Source organism: Eptatretus burgeri, chromosome 1 (assembly GCF_056783735.1).
Source record: "Eptatretus burgeri isolate ZD-2024b chromosome 1, Ebu_testis_v1, whole genome shotgun sequence".
In the NCBI taxonomy this organism is placed as follows: domain Eukaryota; kingdom Metazoa; phylum Chordata; class Myxini; order Myxiniformes; family Myxinidae; genus Eptatretus; species Eptatretus burgeri.
The window spans coordinates 17,162,650-17,182,458 of NC_140961.1; the positions used below are offsets into that span (position 1 = coordinate 17,162,650).

Here is a 19,809-nt window from a genome sequence, read left to right on the forward strand (position 1 = left end):
AAAACGAGGTGGATGAGTTTGTTAGTTGATAAGAACAAGCCGATTCGATTTTGGTGCAGGCCCGATGCAGATCTGGCCTATCATTGGGATACAAAACGTAAACTAGTCAGCCTGGTGGAGGTATATGCTCCACCGAGTGCCGTTCTAGTTATTTGCTGAATTTGTGCGTAAACAATCACAGGTCTCTGCAAGTCTCTCCCATCACGTAATCTTTGTGCGAAGCATCCGTTCACGTCATTATGATCTGCTCGTCTTGTGTAGAGCATATAATCAAGGTGTTCCTCTTGGTTTCTTGCATACGGAGACTTAAGACTTGAAAATGTCCATTCATCTCCCTGTACACTCTGTCCAGCAAATTATCTTTTTGAATCCAGACTTTCCGTACAAATATTTAACTCGGTTTTGAGCAATTTGACTGCTCCTACACTTCCTGCAGTTGCTAATGAACTCTGTGATGTATCAGCGAACCTTATTGAAATGGCCTGTGTTTATTTTATTTCCCTTTCATTATGCATTCAGAATTCATGACGACAAGCCCGCTGGAGCGATCACCAAAGCTCGATCCAGTATGCCGCTCACTTCGCCGCTGACATTCGGAATGTTGAGCCTTGTTCCACATCCTTTTGAAATTTATTTTTGGTTTGCTTCTGTCATGCCGAGAGCATGCGGCTGGAAGCATTTCACCCTCCTTCCTTTTTTTCTCTTTTGGATGTGTTTTTGAAGGCTGTTTCACTTGAATGGACTTTTTCACGCCAGCGTGCACTTGTAGATTTACTTTCCTTTATTTTTCTCTCGAGTCTCAAACACAGGAGAGAGGGTTTCAGGTCCCACTTTGACAAAATGATCTGTTGCCTGCTGGGTAGTTGTACTAGTTGGTAGTGCCTACAGTTTTGAATCGAGATATTTAGAAAATTACAGCAAATTTCTTCTGAACTTAAAACTTTTCTTAAATTATCATTTTGCTGCTCGCTGATCGCGCTGGATATTTTGAGCCTCAGCATCCACTCTCGAGGTCAATTTGAGACTGTTTTATTTGAAAGGTATTTTTGGGGTTTGTGCATTCCTCTCTTCTTCATTTTTTCTTTACAGGAGACTGAGGCTCGTAGAAGAGCAACATGATGTCTTTCCCACCTTTGCTTTTAGCTCTTGCACCAAACTTGATTATTGTGATAAGATATTCAGACCTGATAGACCTGCAAGCTCCTCAGGGATCTAGTTTTTATAACTTGCGAAGCACACTCCCTCCACAGAATGAAGATTATTTTGAAATGGGACATTTGGGGGAAAGCTACAATGCATCTTGGTGCTATGTCATTCCACAAATCCACTCGAATATGACCCGCTCACCATTTTTCTCACAAAGGCTCAAGTGCCTGAAGTTCCTGCAATGGAATATCGGGCTATTGAATCCGCATGGCTCTTAGTGAGGCTCTTTTGTGGTGGTAGAAATTCTATGCTAAGCGGTACAGTATGCCATTTAAAAGCTTATCACTTCACTCTATAGTAGCTCACAGCATATCATTTTGTGAAGGAGGAGGGGAGGAGGATCATCGTGGGATGTGGCATTGAAAGCAAGAGAATTGTAAAAGGTTTTGAGTGAAGTTCTTTGCTTTCAGGTACCTGCACAAGCTGGCGGATATGCACCTCGAATGTGAGAACTACACTGAGGCTGGATATACACTCCTCTTGCGGGCCCAGCATCTCAAGGTGGGAATAGATTTTGAAGAGAGAGAGGAGAGTGTGTGTGTGTGTGTGTGTGTGTGTGTGTGTGTGTGTGTGTGTGTGTGTGTGTGTGTGTGTGTGTGTGTGTGTGTGTGTGTGTGTGTGTGTGTGTGTGTGTGTGTGTGTGTGCGCGTGCACGCATATATATATACACATGGATCCATCCATCCAGTGAGACCATACTCTGTGCAGAGCGTTGGTGCTGCCTATGCAGTCTCCTTGGCTATTGGGTACAATTCTGGACGGGTCGCCACTCCGACACGGTATACCAACAAGCCGGCACTCATTTTGCCGACCTCCAAAGGATGACAGGCCGAGTTAACCCCACCTGGTATTAATTCAACTGCTGAGCGGGATTTGAACTCAGGACCCAAGGATTCCAATCCTGCCACCCCAACCAATAAGCCAATACCAAGCATATATACGAGTATGGATGGAATCCCCCCAAAAAAACCAAACAATGTCGGAAGGAATGACAAGGTGGGAATAACATCACAATACAACACCAAAATCCGTTCATGGATTGCCATCATGACATCTTTTGAAACATTTTTCCATCTCAATCCCACAATAAATAGAATGCATCGTTAAACCAACCCACACTACAAATCAACAACTACCTCAAACACAGACATCGCATACAATTGTTACTAGTGCCATGTATAACAAAAATGTCAAAAGTTGTTGTGATGTCAATCCGTAAAAGTATTGTCGTACCATTCCTACCTTGTCATTCCTTCCTACCTTGTTTGGTTGTTTTTTGGGATTCCATCCCTACATATTTTTTAATTTTACCTCCACCACCTAAGGTGGACAGAGGTTATGTTTTCACCACTGTTTGTCTGTCTGTTTGCATGTGACCAAGATATCTCAAAAAGTTATTGAATGATTCCGATGAAACTTGGTGAACTGGTTGAGTGTGTCACAAGAATGAATTGATTTCGATTTTTGGTAAATATCAGAATGCGGATACTTGAATTGTAAAACCGATTCTTCACTCTTAAGAGGTCAGGCAAAAAACGATGCACGGCATGATTTCTCAAAAGTTATCGACAGGTTTTGACAAAACTTGGTGGATGAGTTGGATAGGTGATAAAATAGAAAAAACAAGCTGATTAGATTTGAGTGTAGGTCCGATGCAGATCAATCCGGCATATCAGTGGTCTACAAAACGGAAACTGTTCAGCCTGGCAGAGTTGTGCTTTACCGAGTGCCATTCCAGTTTTAAAAGTATTTTTTCTGAGTGTGTGTGTGTGTGTGTTTGTGTTTGTGTTTGTGTGTGTGTGTGTGTGTGTGCCCAGCTGAGCTACTAACCCTTACCCCTAACCACAACAGCTCAGAATTGCCGAGAGAATGTCAGGATGGTGCACTTGGCAATGACCTAATTTAAATAAATATTGCATGTATCATGTAGAATTGTGATGGGGTTGAGGAAAGGGGATGGTAAGCTCGTGCACAATTGGGATGTTTCGAGTTCTCATGTCGCTGCTGGAGACCATGATTATGTGTGTTGTATTAACGCTGTTTCAAGTTAACGTCTCGCGTGTCCCTTGTAGTGGTTGGACCAGCCATATACAGGGCCAGTTCTGCCGCATCATGTTGTGGAGGTGAACACGCACTGGGAACTAAAAGGAAAGCTTTTTCAAGACGTGATCGGATACTTTGACAAAGGCAAGGTACGTGCTTGATATGCCAAAAATAATATTTTGTATCCATGGTATCCATGCTTGAGAAAAGGTAAATTTTTTTTTTTTAAGGTTCATGTAATTTATAGTGGGGAACATGACTTTCCTGTATGTGGGAGTAATTGGTGCATTTCAAGTAGATCCATCTGTCTCTAAAGGATATGCAATCAGCTCCTAAAAATAACAGAAGAATTGATTGTTCCAATGTGTACGTTGTAGTCTTGTCCACTATTAAACATGAACTTTGAGATTTGGGTCGGCCCCTTTGTTATTCCATCCCATCTGAGTTTGTCGCTCGTCATTTTGGCATCCTAGGTTCAAATGCTCGAGAGACGGAGAGACAGAGAGACAGACAGCGAGAGAGAGAGAGACAGGGAGAGAGAGAGAGGGAGAGAGGGAGAGAGAGAGAGAGAGAGAGAGAGAGGGAGAGAGGGAGAGAGAGAGAGAGAGAGAGAGAGAGACAGACAGACAGACAGACAGACAGACAGGGAGAGAGCGACAGAGACAGAGGTTGTGATGTTTTCACTCTCTCTTTGATGAATCAGTGAATCCTTTAAGTTTTGCACCTTTTGGGTCCTTTCTGAGTTCTGCTTCCTCCCACATTTTTTTTCTCTTATTACTCCTACATCTGAGATACTGTATTAACAGATGTGTTTCTGAGCTTAGCAACTTCCTAACAACCCATAACGCCCACTGCCCTCTTTGAGGGATTGTAATTTGTGTGACAACTACGATCCCACTTTGATCCCTCCACTCCCATCACATTCGAAATTCTGCATTTTAGCTTTGCAACCATATTGCATTCGACTCCTATTTCCATTTAGTTTTCATATTCTTACTCACTTTCTTTTATCGACATATTTGAGAATTAAAGGCGACAGCTCATCGAGGATTTAGTTTCCATAACATTCAGTTTCCATAAATAAGTGATTGCTTGCTGGCGCTATCCTACAAGTCGAGTAAATTTTGTACTCTTTATGACATTGTTATTTCGTTCACATAACTGATCACTCGATGAGAAGAACAAGTGGCATTAAAATTTGCTGTTTTGTTTCTGGAGTCACCTGGATATGCTCCATTTTCAGACGAGTACTGAGTTCATGAAGATGGAGAGAGTCCACCCAACAATTTAACAGGAAATCATTTGATGGCTGGTGCAAAGATGATTCTGTTTGGAGCAAGAGTTAGAGCTATGATTGTAGGAGAGGATAGGTTGATGATGATGATGATGATGATGATGATGATGATGATGATGATGATGATGACAGACTCATAATCCACAGAGGCTGCAAAATAAATCCTGCCAACAGCTTAAGAAACAAAGCCAACTTCCACAATCATGGAGATAGGTGTGCAGAAGTAGTCCAGAGGTTCATTAAGGTAAGAGTCCAGCAGCCCAATACCATTTATGGTACTTAAGGCCCTGTCACACCTTGATGATTTAGCCAGCGTATGCCTGACGTATGCAAAATTTTTGCTAAAACGCTGGCACACGTCGAATACGTTATGGGTAAGTTTGTATATGTTAAGAGCACGCTGGCATACGTCGTAGTACGCTGGCTTTTTTTCGTAGTACACTGGCATACATCTTTGTACGCCGAGGTGTTAGACAAATTTTCCATGCTTGAAATTTTCCGACGTATGCCAGCGTATGACTCACACATTCCTCATAACGCTGGCCGTAAGTTGTAGGCACGTTACGCGATCGTTGACACACGTCCACACACGTTACTTGTAAGTTACTCATTAGTCGAAACACGTCTAGGTAATGTTTAGCGTACCCAAAACTTATTTCTTACCTATAAGTAACGTGTTGTAGGCACTTTACGCGATCATTGACACACGTCCACACACGTTACTTGTAAGTTACTCATAAGTCGAAACACGTCAAGGTAATGGTTAGCGTCAGTGTTCCAGACTCCTTGGTTTTTTTATTTTTTTTTCTTCTTCGGTATGACGGTGATGTTGACACTTCGATTTCCAGTGCGGTTATAATATAATATAATTAATAGGCTGCCGCTGAACGATGTAAATCATAACCGCATTAGAAATTGAAGTGTCAACATCGTCATACCGAAGAAAAAAAAAACCAGGGAGTCTGGAACACTGATCGCTAACCATTACCTCGACGTGTTTCGACTCATGAGTAACTTACAAGTAACGTGTGTGGACGTGTGTCAACGATCGCATAACGTGCCTACAACACGTTACTCATAGGTAAGAAATAAGTTTCGGGTACGCTAAACATTAGCTCGACGTGTTTCGACTTATGAGTAACTTACAAGTAACGTGCGTGGACATGTGTCAACGATCGCGTGACGTCCCTACAACTTATGCCAGCGTATGCGGAACATGTGTCATACGTCGAGTACGTCGAGAAATTTTCAACATGCTGAAAATTTCTCGACGTACTCGGCGTATGACGATGTATGCCAGAAAACTAAAACGTATGCCAGCGTTCTCTTAACGTACACAAAACTTACCCATAACGTATTCGACGTGTGCCAGCTTGGTTCGGCAAATTTTTCATACATCGGCATACGCTGGCTAAAACGTCAAGGTGTGACAGCGGCTTCATACTTCGATGTCGAGTGCGGTTATGATTTGAATCGTCGAGCCGCAGCCTATGAATAGCATACGCCACGTGATGGTCGGCGATACGCTGCCGCGCTATGCATAAGTTAGACTATCGTTGGGCATAGGTTGTGAACACCGCCAACACGCTCAGCATTCGTTGGTATAAGTTATCTATATGTGATTAAAACGTTCTGTGTACGTTACTAATACGTTATGCATGCGTCCAACACGTTATTATACGCCCAAAACTTTAAAAAACCATCAATAGTTCAGCGTACGCCAGCGTTTTACATACATTTTGAGACCAAAGTGATGACATGCAGTTGAGTCGAGGGAAACAACATTGTGCATTCCTCTGAGTAACGATGAAAACTTGCATTCATCAGACGGATTTGCAATGGTTTAACCCTTTCCGCATATGGATGAAAGAGAGATTCCGTCGATGCTGCATCGCAGACCAGGACCTGCCTTCGGGTGAATATTTGCCGCCCTACAAATGGATTGTATCCGACTGTAAGCATTTCAGTAGAACAAAGCCAAACAGCTTTGGTTTCAAAGCTCGGTGACTTGGTCATATCATGTCTTGGTTATGTCATGCAAGTGGCGTGACACTTCACTACCAGTCTTGCAAATGTCATGGAAATACTAGAGCAAACAGAATGATGAAAGATAGCAGCTTGGAAAGGGAAGCAATTATGTCTGTTGACCTTATTTCTGAATTCTCTTCCTTGACCCCTGCCACACCACATCACATTTGACAAGCTTTGCATTTGTCAGGCTATTTGGGATCAGCCCTACCACAGCATAGAAGTAATTGCCACAACTTGTGTCTTGCACATCAATGAGACCAAAAGTATTCCACTTAACTACAAAATGTTGCAACAAATTGTGTGCGCGTGTGTGTGTGTGTGCGTGCGAACATGTGTGTGTAAGTGATTTGTAGTCTTGCATTTTAACATGGCACCTTTTGGGACAGTGAATGTTTTTTTTTGTCGTTGTTACGTTTTATAAGATTACTAGCAGGGTATGCTTACACATTGTAAGCAATAACAAACCGTGCTTCCCCATTATCTTGAGTTACTCACCTGCATTTGAGTTTTCCTTAATTTTTTTAAATTTGTTTATATTTTCATTTACGGATGTTTTCCGCAGTTCTGTGATTTGTCCTGGTGTATCGGCTTTGATGTCCATCAGCACACAGAATTTCAGTTTTCTACGTCACCCGGAAGGTCCCGATCTTTAATATCAGTCAGTGAGTCCGTCAGAAAGAAAGAGCTTTATATATTAGATATACTTTTTTGATGTTATTTTCCCTGAACCCAGCTGATCATCAACTCATTTCTCCATGTTCTTCTTTTTGTATGCATAATTTAAGCACATGGATGAGCTGGATGATGGAGGGTAGAAAGGAAATAAACTGACTTTGAGCAACTGTGGCATCACCTGGAAACAACAAGAAAGGGAATGAACGAACAATAAATGGAGAGAGAGAAGAAAAGAGAAGAGAAGAGAAGGGAGGGAGGAGAGGTGATGGGAGGAGAGATGAGAAGACATGAGACTGGTTGGGGTGAGTTAAGGGGGAGAGTTAAGATTTTGATGAGAGATTGGCAGATGGCATGATATTGCGATGTGCTGCCAATCTGAATCCCTAGATTGAATAGTGAGATTCCACTGACTTAGGAAGATGGTTTCTTAAGCAGGAGAAATGAGCAACAATGTCGTGATCCTGGATTTTTGGAGGACCACACATAGGAGTGGTTAGTTGAAGTGTGTGTGTGTGTGTGTGTGTGTGTGTGTGTGTGTGTGTGTGTGTGTGTGTGTGTGTGTGTGTGTGTGTGTGTGTGTGTGTGTGTGTGTGTGTGTGTGTGTGTGTGTGTGTGTGTGTGTGTGTGTGTGTGTGTGTGTCCTAGAGGGACTTTACGCACAGATGTACGTTCATCATTCTCTTCTTTTCTGGTTCATGTTTTGCACTCGAAGAGAGGAGATAGAATACAGAGGCCACTAACCTGTCTCTGATGCGGGAGCAGCACAACTTGTGTTTTTACCTCTTTTTAAGAGTTGCCAATGATTTGAAGAAGTTTGGATTCTGCAGCATCTGGGGAAAATTGAGTGAAACAGGGCCACCTCTCTGTATGAGAGAACAGTACTGCATGAAGTTTCAGACAAATTCCTTCCAGGCCAAGAAAATTTAGAGAATTTCAGGTTTGCCATGGAAGTTCTTGGCATGATGGAGCATACCTATTCTACAGCTAGTTTTGGGGGTCTGCTTCACAATTATGGTCTTCACAGGAGAGGTTGTGACCAGCGGCATGGAGAGGAAAAATGACACTCGGGGCGATATCTCAAATTTCGCCTTTTCAAATAGTCATTGGCCTACTTGGCGTGCAGTTGTTGTTGTAACTGTATAGTTCACCTCTTCCTTGCCTTCAATGAGGCAAACTCATCCATCACAGTTTTGAAGTCAATTGACTCGGCAAGTTCATGCTCAATGGAGAGGATGGCTAGATTCCTGCGCCGAGAGTGTCTCATTATGGATCTGTGGTAGGTCTTAATCAGTTTCTGTTTGTAAAAGTTCCTTTCACATGCTGCAATGCTCACACATATGTTGAGCAATGTCCTCAGTATCATGGAAGGTTCAGGAAAGATTCCACGAATCCCCACTTCACAACATATTTAAGGATTTCATCTGCGTTCCAGTCCATGTTTCCTTCGCAGTGGTTTCCTCATTCATGTTGATGTGTTGACAAAGACGATGAATCTCCCTCTCTGGTGATGATATTGTTATACGTCTCTGTGAGATGGTGGATTTTCCGAGCAATGTTGCTGTCATTGGATGGGTCCATCGGGTAACTGAGTGATGTGAGAAACCCAAAGTTAATGTTCAGGTCACTAATCTGATTGGTGTATAAGGTCATCCCTCGTGTAGCCGATCCAAGATTTCAAACTGCTTCCATTTGGTCTAATCTTGAAATGAGAAACCGATGTCCATGGTGTCTTCCTCTGACATTCTCTTCTTACTCCTTATCCACCCCTCAGTGGAGATTTCCATTTGTTTGCAAACATTGGCAGCCTTGATTTTTGTCTCTTCCACAATGTTATCCCACTCATTTTGGAAAAATTATAACAAAGCCCCCCAAACTAGGCATCAGAGACATCCAGCCTTAGCCCTGCCATTTGGAGGATGTTTTGCATGTCATTAATCTCAGTGAGCACCAGCTTCCAAAAGAATAAGCATACGATGAAAGTGAGATCATCGTCATGCTATTCAACAAAATAGCTGCATATCACCGTGTGACCTGCGTATTGGCATTACTATCACAGAGCTGCTCCAAGGCTTCAGATATTTTCCACAGATTGGACCATACGGCATCAATTACATCATGCTTGGAGCTCCATTGAGTCTCGCAAACTCGCTTCACTGTCTTCTTTGGGACGAACTGCTTGAAGATTTTCCACTGGTGAGTTGAGACAGAGAAAAACTGGTAAAGTTGCTCGATTGTCCCGAAAACTGTCATGGCGTTCACTGTCATAGCAGCAGAGTCAACCTTGGCCAAATTACGGGAATGGTTTGTACATTGCATGAAGACAGCCTTTGGATTTATATCGGTGATTTGCAGTTGAACACCAAGGTGAACCCTGGCCATAATAGCGGCATTGTTGTACCATTGGCCACAGAAGTCCATGAGGTCCACGCCGTCGTCTTGCAGCTTGCTTATGATTCGTTCATGCTTTCTAGTTGCATGAAATTGATAAATGACTCCTTTACTTTCACTACCCACATGAGATATGGACATATTTTGGGATCCGAGACATCTGATAAACAAGTGATTGATCTGGAGTATTATCCAAGATGAGGATATAGTATTTTGCGGTTTTGACTTCCTTGATGATGTTCGACTTGATCTGGCTACCCAAAAGTTGTATCAATTTGTTTTGAATGGTGGGTGAGAGGTATCTGACAATCGAGTGAGGGGGAATTAGTATCTTCCTGGCAGGGTCATGAGTCCATGAGTTGCAGAGGCAGCAGACTTTTGTTTTTGAGGTACTTTCCCAGCATTCACTGCACTCTTTTTTTTTGCCCGCCCTCTCTCTCCGGCACAATGTTGGCCGCAACCATTGGACGGCAGATGGAGCGTGGGGTCGTTTGCACAGTTCATCCCCTCCCTGCACTCCTATCCACAAAGTCCTGATGTTCTCACTGAGTCTGTCATGTACGGTGGGAAAAAGGTCTTCAGAAGTTTCGACAGATCATAGATGCAACAAATTTGCCGCCCCCAAAACATGTCTTTAGCAGCGTCGGTCACCCTATTCACCCCCTCCCCACCTCGCCCACCCCTTCCGGCCCTGTCACTACACCAAAGTTTGCGGATGATGCTGAAGTCCAGAAATTTACAGGATTGAACATCTTACAAATGGCTAATCAAGGAGGGAGATTGCTATGCTTGCCATCCAATCCTTCCAGAGATACGGGTGAAAATGAAATGTACTGTACATGGATTGAATGGCATACTCCGTGTTAGACCAGCATGTTATCCTTTCCTTGTCAGAAAAGGGAAGCAACTACTACTACTACTGCTGCTGCTTACCTGTTATTGGGATACCTTTCTGCATCACGTGGAGTCACCTGTAAAAGGAGAATAGTTTTCTGATGGCATTATATGGATCTTTTATGGGTTAAGATGTTGCTTTTCAGGCATTATAATTTCCACTGGGAGAGGAGATAAACGTCGACTGTTGAAGGCTGTATGTTCAACTTTGAATTGAGGAAGTTGATGAGCAATTGAGTGATGAAGTTGGCCTTGGATGCCGGAGGCAAAGTTTAGCAACCAGAACTGTATGCCAGTTAGTGTGAAATGCCTGTGATATGTTCACAAAGCGCATCCCTTATGTCTTGTTTATAATTTACGTTCCCAATGCATTGCTAAGAATTAAAGAGCATTAAATCCAATGAGTGGGGAACCGAATTGACGATCAGAGATTAGCCCATTTGAGAAGAAGGAAAGATTTGATTTCTGTTGCAACAAAGACTTTTGAGACAAATCAAAGGCAGCCGAAGGTGAAGGACGAGTTGAACAGAGCAGACAGAGGGGAAGGAAGAGCCAGTATAGCAGAATTAAAGAGAGTGGGAACCGATGCCATTTGGGACAATCGCCGAGGCAGAGTGGAGGATGGTTCGGGTGGGATCAGAAAGGATGGATTGGGTCCATGAGCTTTGGAGGCAAACACGAAGTTGAGATATCCTGTTTCCTTTGAAGCAATTTCTCGTGAGGAAGGGGGTGTACAGAGTGGACAGAGAGGGAAACTCTTGTTGTACACGTATGACCCAAATTGGAATTAGCTCCCTTGCATTGGATGTCTCACGAGCAACCGGATGACATGATATATCATCCACAGACGATACCATTTTCAGCAAGTAATGCGTAAACTCCACTCTCCTGGAAGGTGAGTCCTCTCCAACCAAGATCGAAAGTACAGGAGAGGGGCAGGTATAAATCTTTGCACCTGGGCTAACGCAAGCATTTTATGCACATCGCCCCTTATTTGGGGATGTGAACAAAAAAAAAGCATTTTTTTTGAAATAGGAAACCAAACGGCTTGGAATAGTACGCTGATTCCCTTATGATGTAAACTTTAATGAGCACAAATGTCGCTTAATTGAAAGAATTTTTTTTTTTTTGGTCGGTATTAACGGGTGAAGGAAATCAGAGGTTTGGTCATTCAAATGGTCATGCCTCTAGGCTTAGGCTGCTGATTAAAGTGTTGGGCAGGACAGCTGAGAAATTAATGTGTGTGCAATGATGTGCACGAAAAGTTGTTTTTCAGGACACACAGAAGGAGGCCATTCGCCACACCTCGTGCGTGCAGCGCTTTATCTGCGGCGCATTGACTCTATCGGTTTACTTGTTATCAACGTATTAGGCCCATTCTTGTTATTGACATCGTGCTCTTGTAGCTGTTGTTAGTGGGATTTTTATATGTTCTCTGGAATGAATGGCACGCGCAGAATTCCCAATGACAGAGTCGATGTCAAGGAAGTTGTTTCTTGAAACTTGTTACACACCGAGGTGTTTGACATCGTCATCTCGAGGTAGGAATTTGGAAGTTGACCAAGGTCGTGTTACAAAATCACCGACTGCTGTCTTATAAATCGACGATCTTTGATTGGCGAGGTGACCGTAGCCCTTTCAGATTTACGAAGGCTCTTCATATGAAATGTGTGAACATCATGTTCAAACTGATCATAGTGCAGAAGCTTCTGCTCAGACGGCAACCAAACTCTCCGGAGATAGCAAGCAGTGAAACCCATTGTTTAAAGGGCCTCCAGAGAATACAACCGAACACTTGCTTCTAACAGTTCCAGGCAGGAATTTGTCACTTGGTCAGGTGCCGGCGATAACTCTTCCTACTCTTCGTGAAGCACACCTTTGGATCTTCAAGCTCCACCAACTAATGCTAACAGATGGAACACTCAGTTTTATCCTCCATCCGAGGGACAGTGCACTCGATGATGTCTCGCCCTGTTTGCAAAACATTAGCTTCATGCTTTATAGCTCGACAGAGATATAGCCCAGGCTAGACAGCTCAGAGACAGGTGCGCACACCTCCAGACTACTCTGCCAGGCCTTTACCGCGAAAGCGAGTGCAAGCGTTTTGGTTTGGTGGGCGTAAAACATCCCACGTTTTCAGGTTTCAGGTTCATAATTAAGATTCAGTTGTCTTTCGACAGAGAGTAGGAGAGAAATCCACGGCACAATCAGCAATTTCAAAAATCCTGCCAGAATCTACAGGGGCACTACATCGGTGGCACCACTGCATACCCGAGAAGCGTTCGACGCTCAGACGGGGCAACGGTAATCAAATCGAATTGACAATCGAGGACTTGTGTCGTTAATTGAGGACTTGTGTGTCCTTTATGCATGTAAGCACACAATGCATATTTAAGGAAAGAGAGCAAATTAAATGGTTGTTTTGAACTTTATCTTTCGAGTAAAAAGCATTTTCCAAAAAAAACATCAAATGTTCGCATGGCTCATTAAATCTTTCTCATTAATCATCTCAAAAGTCAGGACCTGCACTCACATGTTGTTTGGTCAATAACATTTATTGTGAGTGAGGAATAATGATGGGATCAATTGTACTCCCTGAGAGAGGGCAAATGAGTGTCGGCCTGACTGTGCTGACGTCAGTGGGCTACTTATCACAGCTCGTGTCTATAGTTAGCAAACTAGTTAAACACAGGACGGGAAGCGTTTGATCATGATTATTCCATGAAACTTGTTGCACTTTTATTATTTAATTTGTTAGACTGTATCTGGTGTAAACAAGTCATCCAGATTGATTCATGAAGGCTGCTGTGTCTTTGTACCATTGAGTGGGTAAAGCTTTGTTGCACTGTTCTTTTTGTTGTTGTTGTTGTTGTTGTTGTTGTTGTATAGCCCGAGACGGTTCTCTCGAACAAGCTTGCGGCACAGAGATGGCCGATCGATCTCCCAGGAGTGACCCCGAGATTCCCACACATTCAGGATGGTGTACCCCATGCCTTTACGAAGTCAGGACTATAACAGACAGAGAGAGAGAGAGAGAGAGAGAGAGAGAGAGAGAGAGAGAGAGAGAGAGAGAGAGAGAGAGAGAGAGAGAGAGAGAGAGAGAGAGAGAGAGAGAGACACAGAGAGAGACACAGAGAGAGACACAGAGAGAGAGAGAGAGAGAGAGAGAGAGAGAGAGAGAGAGAGAGAGAGAGAGAGAGAGAGAGACAGAGAGAGAGAGAGAGAGAGAGAGAGAGAGAGAGAGAGAGAGAGAGAGAGAGAGAGAGAGAGAGAGAGAGAGAGAGAGAGAGAGAGAGAGAGAGAGAGAGAGAGAGAGAGAGGACGAGGGAAATGGCCAGTCCATGGGGACCGATCGGCATTCTGACCGTGACCACACTGCCCTGACGAATCTGGGCAGCAGGTAAGAATGGGGAAGATTTGTCCCCCGACTTGCGTTGGGAGCTACAACCACTGTGAAGAGGCATCCCTGATAGTTGCTGCTTTGTTGCATTGCTCTCAATGGTGTGGGTTCAATTCCAGGTGCGGAAACTTCCCTGAAACTGACGGAGTGGAAACCTGTCCAGGAATGGCCCTTAACCACGGAAACATCCTCATCTTTGCGACGAGTCAGAAGCACGTGGCGCTCTTATCACTGTAGTGACCTTTCCTACCATGGTTCTTCAGAAATATATTAAGTAGCCATGTTGAAGGAAAATCTGTCAATCTCTCTCACTCTCTGGCAAACGACCACAGTGCTTTTCATGCAACATAAAAAGATGGTCCAATATCAGGAGATTCATTGACAAACCATCCTTTCATTCAGTGAGATAACTGATGGGCAGATTCACAGATCACAACTCAAAAGGGCAACAGCCTCCATTGGTTATGTGACATCATAAAAAGGTCGAGTCACCACCCAGTCTTGAACACCTGTTTGTGGCTCACATCGTGTGAACAAGGAAGTGAAGGGTTTTCTTCTTTCTCTTGTTTATATTTTGTCTGACCCATCATTGGGGATGATATGAGGAATGGTTGGAAATTTGTGGTGGGCCTAATGTTGCCACATGCTTATTCTTGTGTAGGATACATGTTGGCATAATTAAAATTAGTCAGCTGACCTATTCTCTCTCTCTCTCTCTCTCTCTCTCTGAAGGACAAAGCACCTTGCACAGCACCGAGATGTCAGTTTGCAGTCTGTTCACATTTTTATGATAATGAAGCCCAGAGGACAACTCATGGCTTTTATTCACAACCGTTCCATCGAGTGAAGAAACAGTTATTGCAGCATCGGCCTAAGGAACCCTAAGTATCCTTGGCATTTTTATTTCGCTTTATCCTAGCCACTGACAACATGTACCCTTAGTCTTGTCTGCCTTATCCTGTCCGCTTTTCATTATGTGACGATATAGCGTGATGTGTTCTCAGGGGCGTAACGAGACATTTTATTTGGTGGTTGGAGTGAGGGGTGGGGGGTCAGCATCATCGATGGGACAGAGTACATATATGTGTTACTTATGATAGTCAATGTAGATGTGAGTGTACACTTGTGAATTTGTAATAGCATCTTTGGCCGAGGATGAGGGTAGTGGCAAGCACATGCACCCCCCCCCCCCACCACCACTCTCCTTAATTGCACCCCTGTGTGTTCTCGACTCAATGTTGCGTTGAAGCGAGGTTGTGAACTAAATGATGACATAAACAAGCTTCGTCCCCGAATCATGTTTTAATCGGGGGCGTTGAGGACGTGGTCTTGCTGTTTGGGCACAGCGCCGCTTGTGTTCATTACATGGAGACCTGCAACCAACCCATGAGGATTTAGGGATCTCTCAGCACAATTTTCTGGTGGCTTAGCATTAGAATAAAGTGTTTCCACTGCATCATTGTGGCAGTTGCTATGCAACCATGAAACGTTGGCCATAAAAAAGAGCCACTGTGACAAATGTGGTGCTGAGATGGAAATTCTTTAAATGGAGAGACTTGCAGTAGTACACAAGAATACAAAAAATGCTAAAAGCTGTAAACATATATATATAAGCATATTCATAAAAAAAAAGTGTATGCATCCATAAAACCAATCATTCGTTCACCCATTTATGTTCAATCAACATATCTCGAACTCTCGGCCTCCGATGGATTGTCTCCTCCTGGGAAGAAGTGCTGAGGACATCGGCTTTGAGATGCAAGTTTGGGGTAGAAAGAAGCTATTTTGATTCACTTGTCATAACAGTGGGAACAAAATTGGTGCACCCTTTGACAAACCCCACTGATGATGTTGATTGTCTCCTCTCTGACAGATGTGGGAAGAAGCTATTGTGTTGTGTAAAGAGCTGGCTGAACAGTACGAAATGGAAGTCTTTGATTACGAACAACTCAGCACAGTGCTGGTGAGATGCTCGCTCCTTATTCCTTACAACACTCTATTCCATCAAGGTTTTTGCATTCATTCTGTATTTGCTGCTGAGGTTTTTTTTTAACCAATCCTACTGCACCATATTATCTTTGTGATAAACGATCAGCTAATTGGAAATATTGTTTCAATGACACCCGTCAGATTTTAAGTATTCCTCAAATATAACTGATCAATTATCAAGATGGAAGTTAGTCTCACCAAAATATAGAAATCCAAGTTCATATGAAAAGGGAAATAACTGCCTACAACAGTGTTTGAGTCGTATACTTAATAAATATGCAAAAATAATGAAATTATTGACCGATTATAATTTATCAGTTCTGTGAACCCCCTGCCTTTTTGTAAATTAGTAAACATTCTCTTTTAAACATTCATTCTCTACTACTATAACCTCTTTAACCACTTCAGTTAACATCCTAGACTGTATTGAACAAAAAAAAAAATAGACCCTTAACCTAGTTATCAGCTGCACATCAATTTTCTTTTCCTTAAAAAAAAAAATCAGTTTTTCTTTGGCCTCCACCACCGAAGGTGAAGGAGGTTATGTTTTCACTCCTTTCTGTTGGGTCTCCGAAATAGGTGACCCTTATTGTCAGTAATTCTGTCTGTTTGTTTGGATGTTTGTTTGTTTGTCATCAGCATAATTGGTAGTAAAGGTGGGCCGATTTTGACCAAACTCGGGTGGTAGGTACATCTCATGACCCAGTGCTTTGGAAATTGTGATGGTTGCTCGGGACGCTTTGGTACCCCGGCAACAACCGAAAAACCTTCAAAATCGCTACTGTTCACGCAAAATCGATTCCGAAAGCCATTATCCTACGTAGGGTTATGAAATTTGCCACGAATGAGCTACAGGTGATGCTCTATCAAATATATTCTGGTTTTTAGATCTTTGTTCACCCACAGCACCCTCTCAAACTTTGGGGATTTCCGATTTCAAACCGCATTTTCGGTACTTTTCATTCAAATGAATACCGAGTAGTTATCAGTAGATGGAACTCGATGAGATTTGATATGCATAATCTTAAGGTCATTCCCTATCCGCTATATGACATCGATTTTGCTCTATATCTTATAGTTTCCATGCTTGGCGACCCATCACCGCGAACGGTCTCTTTGTTTGTTTGTCTGTTTGTTTGTGTGCACGATGTCTCAAAAAGTTGTGCACGGGTCCAGATGAAATTTTGTGGACAGGTTTGGTGTGTGACAAGGACGAAATTATTGGACTTTGGTGAAGATCCAGATCCGGATCCGGCTACGAGAGTTTTAAATGCAATTCCTCACCATTGAGAGATCAGGCCAATATCTATATACAGCATGATATCTCAAAAAGTTGTGGACGAATTATGACAAAACCAGGTGGATGAGTTGGGTTGGTGACAAGAAAGAATTGCTTCAATTTTGATGAATATCCAAGCGGTTCTGGATCTGGTAATTTTTTAAGTGATTTTTCACCATTCAGAAATAGGGACAAAAACAATATATAGCATGATATCTCAAAAAGTTGCAGACAGATTCAGATGAAACTTTGTGGACAGGTTGGGTGTGTAGCAAGGACAAATTTATTCGATTTTGGTGAAGATCCGAATCCGGATCCAGATTTGATAATTTTTTACGTGATTCTTCACAATAGAGAGATCGGGCTAAATTGATACATAGCACAATATCTCAAAAATTTGCAGGGGATTCAGAGGAAACTTCGTGGATAGGTTGGGTGTGTGGAAAGGACTAATTGATTCGATTTTTGTGAAGATCTGAATTCAGAATTGCATACGAGAATTATTTGGTTTTCAAAGTGATTCTTCACCATTGAGAAATAGGACCATAAACGATATATAGCATGACATTTCAAAAATGTATTGGGACCGATATGTACTTGTGGATCAGGCATTATGTGGCGGGGGTATACGCTCTACCGAATGCCCTTCTAGTTTTATTTTGTATCTGTAGCTCATCAGGAGCTCATTTCTACACCGCACAAAGGTTCAAATACACATTTTTTTTTCTAATTCTTCCCTTATCATTGGATATTTCTTGGTGATTCACCTTCTTGACAATACAACAATGTTTCATTATCTCCACCACCAAAGGTGGATGGAGGTTATGTTTTCACCTCTGTCTGTTTGCCTGTGAATGGGATATCTCAATATGTTATGGACAGATTCAGACGAAATTTGGTGGGCAGGTTGGGTGTGTGACCAGGACAAATTGATTTGATTTTGGTGATGATCCGGAACCAGATCCTGATCTGATAATGTTTTTTTAATCAAACGAAAGACCAAATACTGCATTGGAGTCATCAGAAGGAATACGAATAAGTAAAGAGCAAAGATGGAGTCATCAGGAGGAACCTGGATAAGATTCAGGTTTCAGCTGCTACTCCTCAACCCACAAACCATTCAAGTGCAGCCATGTGAGCCTTGCAGAAAAATTCTGCATGAATTCCCTTCTTCTTCAGGTTAGACAGATAGATAAAGAAAGAGAAATAAAGAATAAAAAAAGACAAAAGAAAAGAACAAACAAGAATTTGAATGAATAAAATGTCATAGCTCCCACTGTTTTAGTAATTTTTCTGTTCAAAGTTATAGGGCTAACCCATATTTATTTACAAATAAAATGCCCGCCAGTTTACCAGTCGGCCATCTGTGATCAGATCACAAAATAAAGATAGACGAAAGTGTATGCCATCAAAATCAGACCTTGCATGTCCGGGAAATGGTTGGGGACACGTTCAAGTAACAAAATGGCCGCCAGTCGGCCATCTTGAATCTGATGTTGGAAAAAAAATTCACGTGTTTATGCAAGCCATCATTCATTATTTGCTTGCCAAATTTTAACAACATCAGTAAATGTATGTCCAAGAAATGCTTGAGGACATGTTTGATACTGGGTTTTTTTTACAACTGGAATGGCCGCCAGTCTAGCAGTCAGCCATCTTAGATCAGATCGCAAAATAAAGTGAGGTGCATGTGTCCACCTTCATGTACTGTGCTTGTGCCAAGTTTGAACAAAATCGGACCATACATGTCTGAGAAATGGTTGAGGACGTGTTCAACATCGGGTTTTTCCAACTAAAATGGCCGCCAGGTGGCCATCTTTGATCGCATCGCGAAACACAATGATGTGCATATGTACTGTATGCAAGCATTTTTAGCTCGCCTGTTCAAAGAACAGAGAGCTATAGCGATACCCCCGGCGTGAATGTCAGCGTCAGCATGAGCGTCAGAGTCAGAGTCAGCGTGAAAATGTTAAAGTTTTTGGTGCAAGTTATTTTTTCCTTTCTAATGTTTTTATCTACCACACTATTTTTTATATGCCCGATATATATATATATATATATATATATATATATATATATATATATATATATATATATATATATATTTATATATATATATATATATATATATATATATATATATATATATATATATATATATATATATATATATCGGGGCGTATATTGTGATACCTGTCATCCGTCCTTCCATCCGTTCCTGTCCGCACTCTAACTCCCAAAGTTTTCAACTTTCACGTTTCATATTTGGTACATAGGTACAGACTGTGGAGACGGTGTGTCGTGACATACGTTCGTCATCTAAAGTGGTTGCTGTTTTCCATGTAGTAGCACAATTCTGTATATACCTTCTTGTTCAGGCATATATTGTGCTCACTTGCGCTCTTGTTATTGATTACACTATACAAATACATATATTGCTTTAAAATTATTTGGATCAGACTTCACTGCATTGCTTTATAAAAAATATTAATTTTTAGACTCGTCTTTTAAAAACGATAAATGTTTCAACAGGTGAGCATTGGGTGGCTTTGACACCAACTCTGGTTTGTATCTATGCCAAGTACGAATAAAATTGTTCCGTACATATCC

General features: G+C 42.2%; 1 protein-coding gene across 1 annotated transcript in view; it reads left to right on the top strand.

Moving 5' to 3' along the window:
* The window catches only part of LOC147033942 (dedicator of cytokinesis protein 1-like), a 681,090-nt gene that overhangs the window by 532,744 nt on the left and 128,537 nt on the right, over positions 1-19,809 (top strand). Inside the window, exons 37-39 of the mRNA XM_085873660.1 lie at positions 1,617-1,707; positions 3,279-3,398; positions 15,805-15,894. Coding sequence (XP_085729786.1) covers positions 1,617-1,707; positions 3,279-3,398; positions 15,805-15,894 — 301 coding nt within the window. The remainder of the gene's footprint in view (positions 1-1,616; positions 1,708-3,278; positions 3,399-15,804; positions 15,895-19,809) is intronic.